This window comes from Bos grunniens, chromosome 2 (genome assembly GCF_055505025.1).
Source record: "Bos grunniens cultivar Pamir isolate PY7600 chromosome 2, Bosgru_T2T1.0, whole genome shotgun sequence".
In the NCBI taxonomy this organism is placed as follows: Eukaryota; Metazoa; Chordata; class Mammalia; order Artiodactyla; family Bovidae; genus Bos; species Bos grunniens.
The window spans coordinates 75,211,814-75,227,176 of NC_141166.1; the positions used below are offsets into that span (position 1 = coordinate 75,211,814).

Below are 15,363 nucleotides of genomic sequence, written 5' to 3' on the forward strand. Positions count from 1 at the left end.
ACCATATGGATCATCTACCTAAGTGTGAAAGTTAAAAAGTATAAACTCTTGTTGGGGGCAGGAAATAAGGACTTCTTGTGATCTTGGACTAGGCAGTCCTCTTAGACAGCAAAAGCACAAGTGACAAAAGAAACCAACAGAGAAGGTGGACTTCACCGAGATTAAAAACGTTTGTGCCTCAAAAGATATCAAGAAAGGGAAAAGAAACCCACACAATTGGAGGGACTTCCCTAGTGCTCCAGTGGTTACAACTCCATGCTTCCATTGGAGGGTCATGGGTTCGATCCCTGGTCAGGGAACTGAGATCCCACGTGCCACGTGGTGCAATTAAAAAAAAAAAAGAATTGGAGAAAATATTTAATTTTCTCCAATATTTAATTATATGGCTTAATATATTTAAGCCATATATTTGATAAGGGACTGGTAACTGGAATATAAAAAGAAGACTTGAAGTCAACAACAAAAAGCAAACAACCCAATTTGAATATGGAGAAAGGATTTAAAGAGATGTTTTTCCAGGGAAGATATACAAATAGTCAATAAGCACATGAAAAGATGCTCCACATTATTAGTCACTAGGAAAATCAAATCAAAACCACACTTTCTAGGATGCGTCAATTTAAGGTGATCTCCAAGTCTTGGCAAGAATGTGGAGATTTTGGAAGCTTCCTGCATTACTAATGGGATTATAAAATGGTACAACCACTTTGGGAAAAACAACCTGGCAGTTTCTCAAAATGCTAAGCAATTCTCCTCTTAAGTATACATCCGAGAGAGTTGAAAACAGTCTGCACACAAAAACCTGTATGTGAGTATTCATAGCAGCATTCTTCATAATAGCCAAAATGTGCTAATAACTAAAATGTCCGTCAACTGAAGAATGGATATATATCCCATACAATGGAATATTATTCACCAAAAAAAAGAATGAAGTATTTTCACATGGTGCAACATGTATGAACCTGAAAACAAAATGCTGTATGACAAAACCCAGAAGCCACCCATCTTACGATTCCATTATATGGAATGCCAGAAACAGACAAATCCAGAAGGACAGAGCAGATGAGTGGGATGCCAGGGGCAGGGAGAGGAGGAATGGGACTAACTGCTGATGGGCTTTCGTTCTTTCTAAAGGATAAGGATATTCTGGAATCAATGATGGTTGCACAGCTCTGACTATATTAAGAACCACTGAATTGTATATTTTAAAAGGATGAATTTTATGTGAATTATATTTCAAAATAACTTGCTAAAAATAATGAGATTTTACTGTAAAAGTTTTTTTTCTAATTGGAGAAATATTTGACATAATCACTGAATAAGTTTAAGGAATACAGCATGATGGTTTGATTTACATATATTTTGAAGTGATTGATACAACATGTTCAGCTAACATCCATCTTCTCATATACACTTGGCCCTTGAATGATGCAAGAGTTGGGGTTGCATCCACGGTTGCGCCACCCTTGTCTAGTCAGAAATCCACGTATAACTTTACAGTTGGCCCGCCATATCTGTGGTTCTGCATCTGTGGATTGAATCAGCCATGGATAGTGCAGTTTATTGAAAAAAATTTCACCTACACACGGACCCGTGCATTTCAGACCCCTGTTGTACAAGGGCCACAGGGAGATACAATATAAAGAAGAAAAAGCCTTTCCTTGTGGTGAGAGCTCTTAGGATTTACTCTCAGCAGCTTTCCCTACACCACACAGCAGTGTTAGCTGAGTCACCCTATTGTACATTACATCCCCAGTACTTATTTGCCTTAAACTGGAAGTATGTACCTTTTGACCACCTTTCTCCAATTCCCCTCCCTCACTCTCCATAAATTCCTGTTTTCATTACACAGTTTTACTTCCATCTTCTCCTAGTTTTACAGTTTGAGAACTTGTAGAGGTAAAGATGCTGACTTTTAATTTTCATTTTCTTACAGCACTGTTGCGAGAATTCAGTTCCGTCTTCCAGATGGTTCTTCCTTTACAAATCAATTCCCTTCTGATGCTCCTCTAGAAGAAGCTAGACAGTTTGCTGCACAGGTAAATTTATGTCATGAATTGTAATGAAGGTCGATGAATGGGTTATTAAGTGTAAGAGGGAAAAATTTCCAGGCAGAATTGGAAGAGTATGAGTAAGTCATGACTTATCCCCAGGAGGGAGGCACAAGATGTCTCTGGGATGTTGTGGAGCTTCCGTCATGTATGAGTGCCATATGGGAACAGCATATCTGCTTGTTCTATGAAAAGAGGGATTTGCTGACACCGTATAATAGACTCTGGAAACTTTTCTCACTGCTCAGTACATTCAGCTGGAGGAATGAAAAGCAAGTGATTTTCCAGAAGTCTAAAGGAGCTGTCCTCAATAAAAGATGCAGTTTTTCTTGGTTCTCTGCAAATTTTCTGCAAGTTGCTTAGAATGCTGTGGGACTGGCAATCTTCCCACCATCTGCTGATTGGTCAAACTAAAGATCAATAATCAATCTGTTTTTGGCAACAAGTATCTTCCTCAGGAATTTACTTCCAGAATTTAGCCTTGTTCAAAATCTGAACAAAATGGGTGTGAAATAAACATCTTAGAAAATAAGATATGAGTACTTTCCAATTACTTTTTATTCTGATAGATTATGTATTCAAAATGAGGCTTGTACCAGTATTTCATGTATCACTTCAAGATTGAAATTAGGTTTCAGACTTTTCTGCTAGATCTCTTCTGCATTTAGTCGGCTATGTCACTTAATAGGTCCCAGGAAAAGGATACCTAAAAAGCTTCTTCCACTGGTGAGCTTGGCTGGACAATAAACTTATTTTATTAACTGTTTTCACCAAGCTTAATAGTAGGATCCACTCCACATAGCCTTTTTCATTCCACTTTTGCCTTGGGGCCCCACTTGGGGCCTCCTCAAATGGCCTGCCCTGGCCTGAGTCTTTTGCTTCTGCCACAGGTAAGTGAGGCAATCACAGGAGTAAAGAGAGATCTCTGATTGCATCAGTCCTGTTAGAACTTCACCTCAGTACAGTGATCTAATTTAGTGACCTGATGTTAAGTGAGAACAGTCAGGGGGTGCGGGGGGTGGTGGTGTGTGTGTCTGTGTGTGTATATATATGTGTGTATATGTATATATATGACCTAGAGTAAAATATTACAAAAAACAAAAGTTACATTCTCCCTTTGAAAGATTTTACAAGTATAGGTGACTTAACAGCGTGAAGGTGATTGTGTTGCTTGCCCACTGTAAATTCCTAGGACTGGATTATGTGTGTAATATGGGTTGATTATGGACCATTTACTCTTTGAGTCAAGGAAGAGGCAAAAACTCATGCCATACGAGGGAAATTCTGATCTGTTCCAGAATTTTTAATTTTAGTTTTTCATTTTAGAATTTTTTCATGTTTTTAATATGAAATACCTATAACCTAAATGGGTATTTGTGAGATACTAAGTTCGACAAACAACAGTGGAAATTCTTAATTGCAAACTGTAGTCATAGTTAAGATATGTAATTGTTCATTTTTATTCATCTTATTTAGTCTTGCTATTAGAAAACATATTCTTGATATTTTGTGGTCATTTTGTTATGAAAGCTCTTAAGTACTATTTGTATTTGATAGCCTTCAGCTGTTTTTTAAAGCACAGAGTTTTTATGAATGTTTTGATTTTATATTTAAGTGAACTTTTAAATCAGTCATTTTGAATGTGTATGAGTTTGTAATATCTTAGTTTAAAAAGGCTCAACTGTAAGGTTTTAAAACTTATTTTTATATTACAGACTGTTGGCAACACTTACGGTAACTTTTCATTAGCAACAATGTTTCCCAGGAGGGAATTTACCAAAGAAGATTATAAAAAGAAGTTATTGGATTTGGAACTTGCCCCAAGTGCTTCAGTGGTACTGTTGCCAGTATGTATATGCATGTATATTTTTTCTATTCTTACAGGTCTGTCTGTTCTGCTGTTGATTTTTTCTTATAATTAGAGGAAGGGAAAGTGAAAAAATATACTGTGGATAATTAGAATCCAAAGTATCCAAAAATATTAGATTAATTTATTGTTCCATTATCCTGGGCTTTATATTTGTAACGTTAGTAAAAGACTAAACACACTAAACACATTTTCAACTTCTTCCCTCATCTGTCTAATCTGCTGACTTGGTGTCATTGTATTTATGTATGATTGCAGTTTATCAATTAAAAAAAAATGTTTTAACATAAAAATCACATTAAGTTTTAAACATACTAATCCTAACAACATTTTAATCTCTGATATTAAAAAAAAAGAGGCCCAGAAAATTTAAATGTGCCACCTTAAGTGCCAGAGCTGGGATGAGAGCCTGGGTCTTCCATAGCTTGGTTAGCGTATGGTTGTGCCCCCAAGGGAGAAGGCAGTGTCACCCCACTCCAGTACTCTTGCCTGTAAAATCCCATGGACAGAGGAGCCTGGTAGGCTGCAGTCCATGGGGTTGCGAAGAGTTGGACACGACTGAGCAACTTCACTTTCACTTTTCATGCACTGGAGAAGGAAATGGCAACCCACTCCAGTGTTCTTGCCTGGGGAATCCCAGGGACGGGGGAGCCTGGTGGGCTGCCGTCTGTGGGGTCGCAGAGAGTCGGACACAACTGAAGCGACTTAGCAGCAGCAGTGCCCCCAAATCTGCCCCTTCTCTTTCCCTGCTTTCAATTACTTAGGGGCAACTGCACTTTGAAAGTATTACATGGAAAATTCTAAAAATAATTCGTAAGTTTTAAATTTCGGACCGTTGTGATAGTGTGAGGAAATCATGTCCCATTTGGGACATGAATCATTCCTTTGTCCAGCATATCCATACTGTATATGCTACCTGCTCATTAGTCACCTTGCAGCCCTCTTGGCTATCCGATAAGACTGATGAAATACTGCAGTGCTTGTGTTCAGGTAACTCTGATTTTATATAATAATAGCCCCAAAGCTCAATACTGGTGATCCTGGCAATTTTGATAGTCCCTTGTTGTGCCTAATTTATAAATTAAATTTTATCACAGGTATGTATGTAAAGGAAAAAAAGTAGTATATATGGGGTTTGGTATGATCCATGGTTTCAGGCATCCACTGGGGGTCCTGGCAAGTATCCCCTGAGATAAGGGTGGATGACTATAGTTTACCCCAACTGAAAGCAGGGCCTCAAACCTAAAACAGTCCTCCAGTACTCAGGATTTTGTGGAGTCATTGATATTTGAAACCTTTCTCTTTTTTAAAATCATATAGACTTTTAAAATCAGAGTTGTTAACTTCATTACAAAAGTTTAGTTGTCTTCAAAGTAATTGTTTCATTTCATTGAGAACTACTTTCTGGTTTCTATGTTGTGATTACTCCTTAAAAGGAAAAGAATTCCAGGAGTTCCTTGAAGTTTATATACACTTGAAAAATAGCAAAAGATGGCAATTTTACTTTATTGCAGTAAAGTAAAATCCATAGGACTTTCCCAGATAAAAAGTTTATCTAGAACCTTGTGTGTGATGTGGTTGGGCTGATGTAGTCTATTTTGGTTTCTTTCTTCGTTTTTAGGCAGGAAGACCAACTACATCCATGGTACATTCTTCCAGTGGAGACTTTTGGACATTGTTGGGGACAGTGCTTTACCCATTCCTTGCCATCTGGAGACTGATAAGCAACTTCTTATTTAGTAATCCTCCTCCTGCACAGACCTCGGTGAGAGCAGCAAGTTTGGAAACCTCAAACCTTGCATCGTCTAGCAACTCAGAAAAAAGGTATTTGTGTTTTCCCCATTTGCAAAATATATTAGTAATGCCCAATGCCTTATTCAAACTGAAAAAAAAAATTTATAGATACTTTGCCTTTTTTCTATGTAAAGGGGAAAACCCAGCATGTTCTGAAGCTTTATTGTATCACCTGGGAAACTCCTTACCTAAGTTTTCTCAGCCCTCTTTCTATAAAATTTATTCCATGCTAAGCAGCTTCACTGCTACTGATTTTATTATTTCATTTATTGGATTCTCTTATTCCATAATAAAAGATATACTTTTTTCAGGTCTAAATAGCAGTATCTTTCTTGTTAGCCATATCTTGTCTGACAAGATACTTCATTCCATTAATTTCTTACAGTCATCGCACATGATTACTTTTAGAGGGATCATTGTGCTCTAGATAATTTAACTGCCTTCTCTGGGTCATTTAGAGAAGACCAAAATGAGGAAAGTGTATATTCACTTGAAAATGGTGTCTCTTTCAGTTACTTTGGACTGGTTCCTTAACCAAGAGTCCTTACTTTTATTGCACATGGCCATGGTTAGAATGGTAATACTAGTAGACAGCACTAATGGTCTTAGCTCACACCTCTGTTAAAATTCTAAATTTTTGAAAGAGGTTAACAGGAAGTATTTTCTTAAAATTTAAGATTATACCCCCTTCTAATAATTAATAGCATAATTTATTACACCATATACCTATTGCTGTTCAATACTTTATTGGGCCATTAATAGCAAATCCTCACACCAATCTTTGATAATTAAAGAAAACCCTTGCCTTTGTCAGTTGTGAGTGGTAAGTTAATTCAGTCATGTCTGACTTTTTGCAACCCCATGGACCATAGCCCACCAGGCTCCTCTCTCCATGGGGTTCTCCAGGCAGGAATATTGGAGTGGGTTGCCATTTTCTCCTCCAGGGGATTTTCCCAACCCAGGGATTGAACTCAGGTGTCTCATGTCTCTTGCATTGGCAGGTGGGTTCTTTGCCCTAGCACCACCTGGGAAGCCCTGTCTGCTCTAAGGAGATCCCTGATTTTGTGTCCTGCTGACTGTCTAAATGAAGATTTGAGTGAATATTGTTGCTGGGCTGATACAGTCTTTATCTTGATGTCCTTCTTAACTATTATGCAAGAAGACCAGTTATATCCTTAGTACATTACTCAAGTGAGGAGGACACAGAAATTCTTCTCTTCTTACAGAGCAGCATTCAAACTAGGTCTTGTTAGGTCTGAATTTTAGAACTCCTACTGAGCATGAGTGGAAGCATTTCATCCTGAAAGAGCTTGCTGAATGGGTCTTAAAAACTTACTTCAAATAAGGGAAAAGGTCTTGCATTGGGGCAAAGAATGGGACAAATGTTTGAGTGGGGAGCTTTGTGTTCCATTATCGCTTTTTTTCCCTCTCTAGTATTGGAGGATGTATTAGTTTAAATTTCACCTGTTTCCTTCCCATTTTTAGATGAAGAAGGTTTGTTCTTAATTGTCCATGTAGAAATAAATCACTCTTAAAGATTTTAAAAGAGTTAAGAATTGCTAACTGACCATTTCCATATATTAAGCTATGAATGGAGTTTGTGATAACCACTAGGGTGCCGTGTAAATTATAAATATTTTAGTAGATATATCAACTTGCATAAATAATAAAGGAGCAATTTAGTTGGCAGACAGTCCCACTGTTCTAAAACTTAGTAAGTCATCAAAAAATACATGGACATGGGAAGCATTTGACTGGTTTGGCTTAGAGAACAGGTGGAGTTAAAAAGCACCAAATTCAAGTCAGCGTTCGTAGATACAGTGATCTCCCATGGACTTTCCTTAAACTATAGTTGTCTTTGTACTAATGGCAGTTTAAAGGAGAAGACTTTGTGTTACTGCTGTTTTCATTTTTTATCATTTTCCTTTTTCTCCCTCTTCTGTTTTATCAGGGAACCAGTCAGAAAAAGAGTGCCGGAGAAACGGGGGGAAGACTTTAAAAAGGAAGGCAAGATATATAGATTGAGGACTCAAGACGATGGTGAAGATGAAAACAACACCTGGAATGGGAATTCCACTCAACAGATGTAGTGCGACAAGTACAATATGTGCAAAAATCATTGTTTCTCTTATGATTTAATTCAACTAAAATTCTGCTGGAGAAGTGGGACTGCTTTATGTGTTCCAGCTCATCTACAAAGTGTCTCTCTATTCCTGCTTAGTGGGTTCAAGTTGTTTAACTCAGACAAGAGGTCAGATAACTGGCTGCTGGGTCCTTGTATATGGTAACCAACTGCTAGAAGCCTAAAAAAAAAATCAAAAAGTCTGTAACAGCCTCCCTTTATCAGCTTTCTTATTCAGTATTTCATAGGCCCATTTTAGCCCTATGCTCTCAGATGATACATTTGTTCAGGGCTGTTTTGCTCTGAATCCCTAAGCCAACACAAGGTAACTGTTATGTCACTGAGTAATCTGACTCTGAGAGCATTTTAACTAGCCAGCCAGATGATAATTCTTGCTCATCAGCTGCAAGCAAAATCTTGTAGTTTTTAATCTTACTTAAACACTGAATAAAAAAAAACTTTTCCAAATATCAGAATGATCTTATCTTTGCTCTAAGTTTTGTTATTCTAGCATCTCTGTATTGCACAGGGCTCTGTGGAGGTCATGTGTCTCTGAATCCCCCCACCCATCTGTACTGCCTGGAGCTTTCCCAAGAAAGGAGGGACCACTTTACCATAAATATCACTGCAGAAAGAAGTTTTTTGACACACACTGATGCTATGTTAGTGTCTCTCCTAAGCAGGGAGGCATCATTTTGTTTGCATAATGTAGTGGCCTTTGTTCTCATTAGATGCAAAACAACTGCCGGTCTACAGCTGGTTCTCACCTTTATACTGGAGTTTTGCCCTCAGTGATAGTCACTCTTCAAAGAAATAAAGAACCTGTACTGTTGGGCATGAAGTAGGGAGTTAAGATTTGCCTCTTGCTCATTTGGTTATTATTAAGAATTTTAGATTCTTAATCTGATTTACATACTGTGATATGTTTATGTCGGTGAAGACACTAAGAATGTCTGGAAAAGGGGGTAATTTTGACTGTTCCTCTCTAACCTTTTGTGTTTAGATTGGAAGATACTTAACGTTGTAGAAGGACTCTGAGTTTATTTTGTAATGAGAGGAGGAAGTTTTCTCAGAGCAAATTTTGTTTCACCTATGAAGTAACAATGGTAATAGTGTTGGCAAGGAAACAGACCAGGGGTGGTGTTGGTAGGAGTGAAAACTAGTATAATTTTTCTGAAAAAACATTAGCAGAAGCCGTAAAAATTTCATGCTTTTTGATCTAAAAAGTTTTTCTAAGGAATGATCATAAATACAGGCAAAATTTAGGTATAAACCTGTTAAGTTTTATTTATTTAACCTCAGAAACCCAACTACATGCCTTCTGCAGAATTAACTTTTGCTAAGGAAAAATGGGACAATACTAATTCAGCAATTTGATTTAACATATTTATTGACTGTTTGTTGTGTGTTCAGGGGAAAAAGCAGGATACCGAGCTGCAGGTACAGTATGATCTCAACTTTATAAACACATCATATATAGTATATTTAGCATAATGTAAAGAAAGAAAAACCAACAGCAGTAAGAGTGATTTATATTATGATTTTAGTTCATTTTCATCCTTATATGTCTTCTCAGTTTTCTGTAATGAAATTACTTTCATAATTTAAGGAAAGAGTTTGAAATAGATACATCTCCAGCAAGCATCTCATTTAAGTAAAGGTCTCTCATCTTGAAAAATACAGTAATATGTGAATAAAAAATCAATTTTCCCTTGAAAAAAATGCAGATCTTAGAGAAACATACATAAAAGAATGATTCACAATCTTTGAATACGAGGATCCTGCCTCAATTTCATATTTTAAAAAGTATAATGGTAAATTCAAAACAGTATGGAAGGCTGTAAAATGATGTCTTCCTCTTGGCATCACACACTAATCTAGTCTTGTGGATTAGTCTTCTAATCTAGAAGACTTCTAGTCTCCAGAAGTAATCTCTCTCAAGTTTCTCTTGTAGTCTTCAGAAAATTTTTACGTGTACATAGGCAAATATGTAATCTTTATTTTTTAAATAAATGGGATCGTATTATATGTATACTACTCTGCATCTTGCCTTTTAACATACACGGTCTTGAAGATCTTTCCCCATTAACACATAGCTACCTCATTCTTACTAGTGCCTGCAGAGCATTTTACTTGGTAAACTACCTATTCTCTTACTGCTTTCATTGGTTATTACAGTTTATGTGCTTGTTTCTGTTTTTCTGTTACAAACGTCACTACAGTGAACATAGCTTTGGGAAGTTTCTTAGCTGTGGAAATACACCTGTAAGTCACTGAGTCAAAGGGTATTTGCAGTTTGGATTATAAAAAATGCTGCCAAATTGCCTCCTCTAAAGGCTCTGTGAATTTACAGCCCTACTGACAGGTAGGAGAACATGGATGCTTGCCAACACGGTATTATACTTTTTCATCTTTATCCACCTGATAGATGAAAAATTGTGTGCATTTTATATGCATCGTGTTGATTGTGAATGAAGGTGAACATCTTTTAATATTATTGGTTATTTTATTTTCTGAGAACTGCCTGTGTTTTCTTTGCCAATTTTCATTTGTGTTTATCTCTCTTACTGATTTACAACAGATTTCATGTATATTAAGAAAGTTAGCTGTTTGTCTGGCATATGCTATAAATATTTTCTCCCTGTTCATCTTTTGATGAGTATGTTGATGGTAATTTCTTGCCATAATTTCTATGTGGTCCTGTTTATCAGTGTTTTTATTTATGACCTCCAGGTCGTAAGTCTTGAATATAAAATACTTTTCCCACTTCAAAAAGTAATTTAAAAAACCTCACCTGTCTGTCCTAGCACTCTCATGGGTTTCTGACATTCTCATGGGTTTCATTTTTCTACATTTAAATCTTATATCCTGGTAAGGAATGTGGCTCCCTTCCCGCACCTGTGACTAACATCCTTAGAACTGGCCTGTGGCCCACCTCCATTTATATAAGGACTGGTCCATCATCGCCCCTTCTACCGCCCCGCCATTTGGCAGGTCACCTCTGGCGTGCACCCTGTCCCTGGTATGCAGCTGGGTCTGTGTCTAGGCTCTGTCTTCCTTTGTTGATCTTTCTGTTCACTCCGTTTCAAAACAGTAACTAGCTTTATATTTTTTTCTCCAACCCCCCCCCCAGATTTATCCTGGCTCTTTTTACAAGTGAGTTTTATGTGCAACTTTATATTATTTTTTTCCATTTCCTGCCCTACCCCTGCAGAAAAGGTATACTGACTTTTGAAGATTAATCTACATAAAATTGACAGCTTATAAAAATCTCTTATAGCAGTTTTAGAACCATCTTCACCCCATCTGATCAACTTTTCCTGTCTATTGGTGGAAGAAAATGCCTGTGCCCCACAATCTTGACTGCCAGGTTGGGACCCACAGCAGTGGGACACTGTGGTAGGAATTTTCTATAGATACAATTCAGGTAGGAACGCTTACCAGAAGCAACGTCTTGAGCATGATCAACCTTTTAAAACCAATTGAAAACTATTTTAAAAAAAAGAATATCTCCTAGATATCTAGAAAGAATATATAGGTTAAATAAGTTAGAGTCTTCCATTCTGTGATTGTCTCATGAGCACATTTGAGTGGAAGTGATAGACTCACCCACTTCTCTGAATGTTTTGTGAATAAACATACAGATGTAGTGGGTGTGCTTCCCTCTGTCCTGTCTCCAAAAATGTACTTGCCGGAGACACTGAGACATGGTCCTCTGGCCTCCGGAAGCCAATAGCAGAGGATTAATGTGGTGAAGCTGTGAACGGGGATGTTCATAACTGCTATGGAACCCGTCTTCTGAGGAGAAGCACCCGTAGGAGACAGGACACCATTAAGAGCATCTTTTTCAGGTTCTGAGAAACAGAAGGTAAGAGAGGCTAGGAGGGAACTTAAAGAAAGCAGGAGATGACCTAGTGGTTATCTTTTCATGAAAAGGATTGCTATGGTTTTTACTAATGTTTCCACCTTTAAAAATCTCTGAAAATTAAAACAGTTCAGTTAAATGACTCACAGAACCTAGTAGTTGAGTTCAGTAACTGCATATTTCCACAGGAGCCACTCGCAGGGTCTTCCAATGCCCAGATGAATTCCTGATATGGGGGCAAGGTGGGGATACTTCCATTTTAATCAGGGACTTGAAATCCTTCAAATTTAGTGTCTTAAGAGTGCAGAGATTTTTATAAAGTCTATTATAGACAGAGTATTAGATCCTCAGTGGTCCTGGGGGTGGCAAAGACTTGCAGAGAAACTAGGAGGAGAACTGGAGGAGGTGGTAACTTCTGGGTCAGAATGAAGACCTGTGGCTCAATTCCTGTTCACCTGGTTGTGTGTGCTTTTGCTTGGAGCGCTTAAAATACTTGTAGGACAGAAGTGCAACACAACAGACTCCAAGAAGCATGAAAGCAAAGAGCACATTAAGCGCTGTCTGGGCTTGCGTCGTACTCAGCCTGAGGCCCAGGAACTGAATGTTCTGTCTCACGGGGCTGGCGGTGGGCTCAGCATCTAGGAGAGGACACAGGCGATATGGAGTTATTGGATCATGTTGACCTAGATTATTAAGCGCAAGCCAGATCCTTGCTGGAGAGAAGCTACCCTGTATCCAAGGTCAGCACATCACGGAGGTGACTGTGCACATCCTTTTCGTGAGTTATGAGAGAAGTCATGCAGTTTTAAGCATCTTTCAGCAATTAGAGTAAAACCTATACTGGATAATTGTCTCAATTTGTATAGTAATTTATACTTTGTCAGTCATTCAGCAAATCTTGGGCACCTTACAATGCCAGGCACAATATTTTAGTCACTCTTTGATCCTGGCCTCGGCGCAGCATTTGACTCATTTCTTGCCTAAGGTTACATAACAAGTTAATGGTAGGGCTGGGGAAAGAATCTAAAATTGCTGTTTCCAGGCCAGGGCCTAGTTTCTAGATGTAACTTTAGCCCTTAATTCCTTTGTTCCATCCTGAAATGTCTGGAGCATTCAAAGAAAAAATACTGGTTGAATGAATGAAGGGGATGGAGAGGCAGAGAGGGCTGGCAATAAACTAGAAGAAAACGGACTGAGAAAGGCCCATTTGCCCTTCCTCCTCTGGCTTTGTCCATCCCAGAACCACAGCTCACCTTCTTGCTGAAGACAAGGATGTGGCCCTGCAGCAGGGTCGGGGAAGCCACTGCACCGGATTATGGAGGCGTAGACCTTGGCTGACTCTCTGGGGATCCTTGGCAGAGCAGGGTCAGTATAGTTCACAAAATGCAAACCAAACTTATCTGAGAAGCCGGTGGCCCACTCGAAGTTGTCCATCAGAGTCCAAACCGTGTATCCTCGAAGGTCCACCTTATCCTGCATAGCTGCTCAAAGACAGAGGCCCCAGCATGAGCTGCTCTGATGGGCTAAGCCCCTCTCCACCGGGCCCGGGCCTGCCCACAGTGCTCCCACAGTCCCCACTTGCAGGTCAAGGGAGCTTTTTTCAGCTCTTGGAGAGAGCAGCCCACCCTGCACAAAGGAATCATTAGCTGGTCCCCTGTGGGTGTTACCACAGAGCCATCTGCATTTTTCTAGACAGGCTCAACCCTGATCGGGAGCCAGGAACATGTGTAGACTAAATTAACCCTGCTGGGTCAGCTATCATCGTCTTCACATCTTAGGATACTGGTCTTGGGCAGAGTCTCAAGGGACCCTTGGGAAAGATTTTATCTGGAATAAGATTTTCTACTTGTTTCTCTTTGCTGCTGCATTGCTCACTTTCTTTTACTCAGCATTACTTACATTCCCCTGTCATAGTCCCATCCCTGGTGGTTCTGCTGAGCTGTAAGGGTCTCAGACTTCTGCTTGGGGAACAAAAGATCATACAATCTCTCCAGCCCATTCCTCCTGGGCCCTGCCCAGACTGTCCACAAGAGGGCGCTGCTTTTCAGGGACATGGACACCGGAGGCTCAGACAGAGAAAAGGGCAAGCCAGGAACTCGGGTGCAGCTGCATCAGGCAACTGGGTTTTGCTTGCTGAGCTTTAAGAAGGAAAAATCTTAGTGTGCAGCCCCCCAAAAAGGCTTAAACCCAAAAGGAGGTAGAAGGCTCATCTTTCTCATCTGAGACTCGTGGGTGTGCTATCGGCTGCAGACGTTAGACGTTTCCAACAATAAAAGGTGCACACAGAGGAAGGGGTAGGCCCGTCATACCTTTGAGCGCCTCGTTGATGTAGCTGCGGAGGTAGTAGATCCTTGCAGTGTCATTGAGGTTTGCTTCTCCCCGATGGGAGACTCCGTTCTCTGTGACATAGATCGGGGGGTTGTTGTATTCCTCCTTCAACCAGTTCAGGATCCTCCTGAAGCCAAAAGGGGTCATCTTCAGCCAGAAGGAGCCGGAGTCTGGCCAGGAGCGGTCTGTGATGGAGGCCACTCCCCTGCAAATTCAAACACTAGGGATTAGGTGTCAGTTTATAAATCCCAAGAGACCCTCTGCACAAAGCATGAACAAGATTTTTACTAAAAAACAACCTTTTGACTCTTCAGTTCAGTCGCTCAGTCGTGTCTGACTCTTTGCAACCGCATGGATTGCAGCATGCCAGGCTTCTGTGTCCCATCACCAACTCTGGAGCTTACTCAAACTCATGTCCACAGAATTGCTGTTGCCATTCAACCATCTCATCCTCTGTTGTCCCCTTCTCCTCCTGCCTTCAATCTTTCCCAACATCGGGGTCTTTTCCAACGAGTCAGTTCTTCACATTAGGTGGCCAAAGTATTGGAGTTTCAGCTTCAGCATCAGTCCTCCAATGAATATTCAGGACTGATTTCCTTTAGGACTGACTGGTTGGATCTCCTTGCAGTCCAAGGGACTCTCAAGAGGTTTCTCCAACACCACAGTTCAAAAGCATCAATTCTTCAGTGCTAAGCTTTTATGGTCCAACTCACACTACACACATGACTACTGGAAAAACCATAGCTCTGACTAGACAGACCTTTGTTGACAAAGTAATGTCTCTACTTTTTAATATGCTGTCTAGGTTGGTCATAGAGCAAGCATCTTAATTTCATGACTGCACTTACCATCAGTGATCTTGGAGCCCCCTAAAATAGTCTCTCACTGTTTCCATTGTTTCCCCATCTATTAGCTTTGAAGTGATGGGACCAGATGCCATGATCTTGATTTTCTGAATGTTGAGTTTTAAGCCAACTTTCTCACTCTCCTCTTTCACATCAAAGTGAAAGTTCTTCTTCACTTTCTGCCATAAGGGTGGTGTCATCTACATATCTGAGGTTATTGATATTTCCCCCAGCAATGTTGATTCCAGCTTGTGCTTCTTCCAGCCCAGCGTTTCTCATGATGTACTCTGCATATAAGTTAAATAAGCAGGGTGACAATATACAGCCTTGACGTACTTCTTTCCTGATTTGGAACCAGTCTGTTGTTCCATGTCCAGTTCTAACTGTTGCTTCTTGACCTGCATACAGATTTCTCAGGAGGCAGGTCAGGTGGTCTGGTGTTCCCATCTCTTGAAGAATTTTCTACAGTTTGTTGTGATCCACAAAATCAA

General features: G+C 39.6%; 2 protein-coding genes across 5 annotated transcripts in view; one reads left to right on the forward strand and one right to left on the reverse strand.

Annotated features, from left to right (window-relative positions):
- UBXN4 (UBX domain protein 4) overlaps positions 1 to 8,302 on the forward strand; it is a 29,833-nt gene extending 21,531 nt beyond the window's left edge. For both annotated transcript variants that reach the window (XM_086351241.1, XM_086351231.1), the window contains exons 10-13: positions 1,937 to 2,039; positions 3,767 to 3,898; positions 5,540 to 5,742; positions 7,664 to 8,302. In XM_086351241.1, the coding sequence (XP_086207367.1) occupies positions 1,937 to 2,039; positions 3,767 to 3,898; positions 5,540 to 5,742; positions 7,664 to 7,802 (577 nt within the window). In that variant the 3' untranslated portion in view covers positions 7,803 to 8,302. The remainder of the gene's footprint in view (positions 1 to 1,936; positions 2,040 to 3,766; positions 3,899 to 5,539; positions 5,743 to 7,663) is intronic.
- The window catches only part of LCT (lactase), a 42,328-nt gene continuing 34,942 nt past the window's right edge, over positions 7,978 to 15,363 (reverse strand). For all 3 annotated transcript variants that reach the window (XM_086351187.1, XM_086351197.1, XM_086351208.1), the window contains 3 exons: positions 14,009 to 14,232; positions 12,953 to 13,180; positions 7,978 to 12,337 (listed from right to left, as the gene is read on the reverse strand). In XM_086351187.1, coding sequence (XP_086207313.1) covers positions 12,120 to 12,337; positions 12,953 to 13,180; positions 14,009 to 14,232 — 670 coding nt within the window. In that variant the 3' untranslated portion in view covers positions 7,978 to 12,119. The remainder of the gene's footprint in view (positions 12,338 to 12,952; positions 13,181 to 14,008; positions 14,233 to 15,363) is intronic.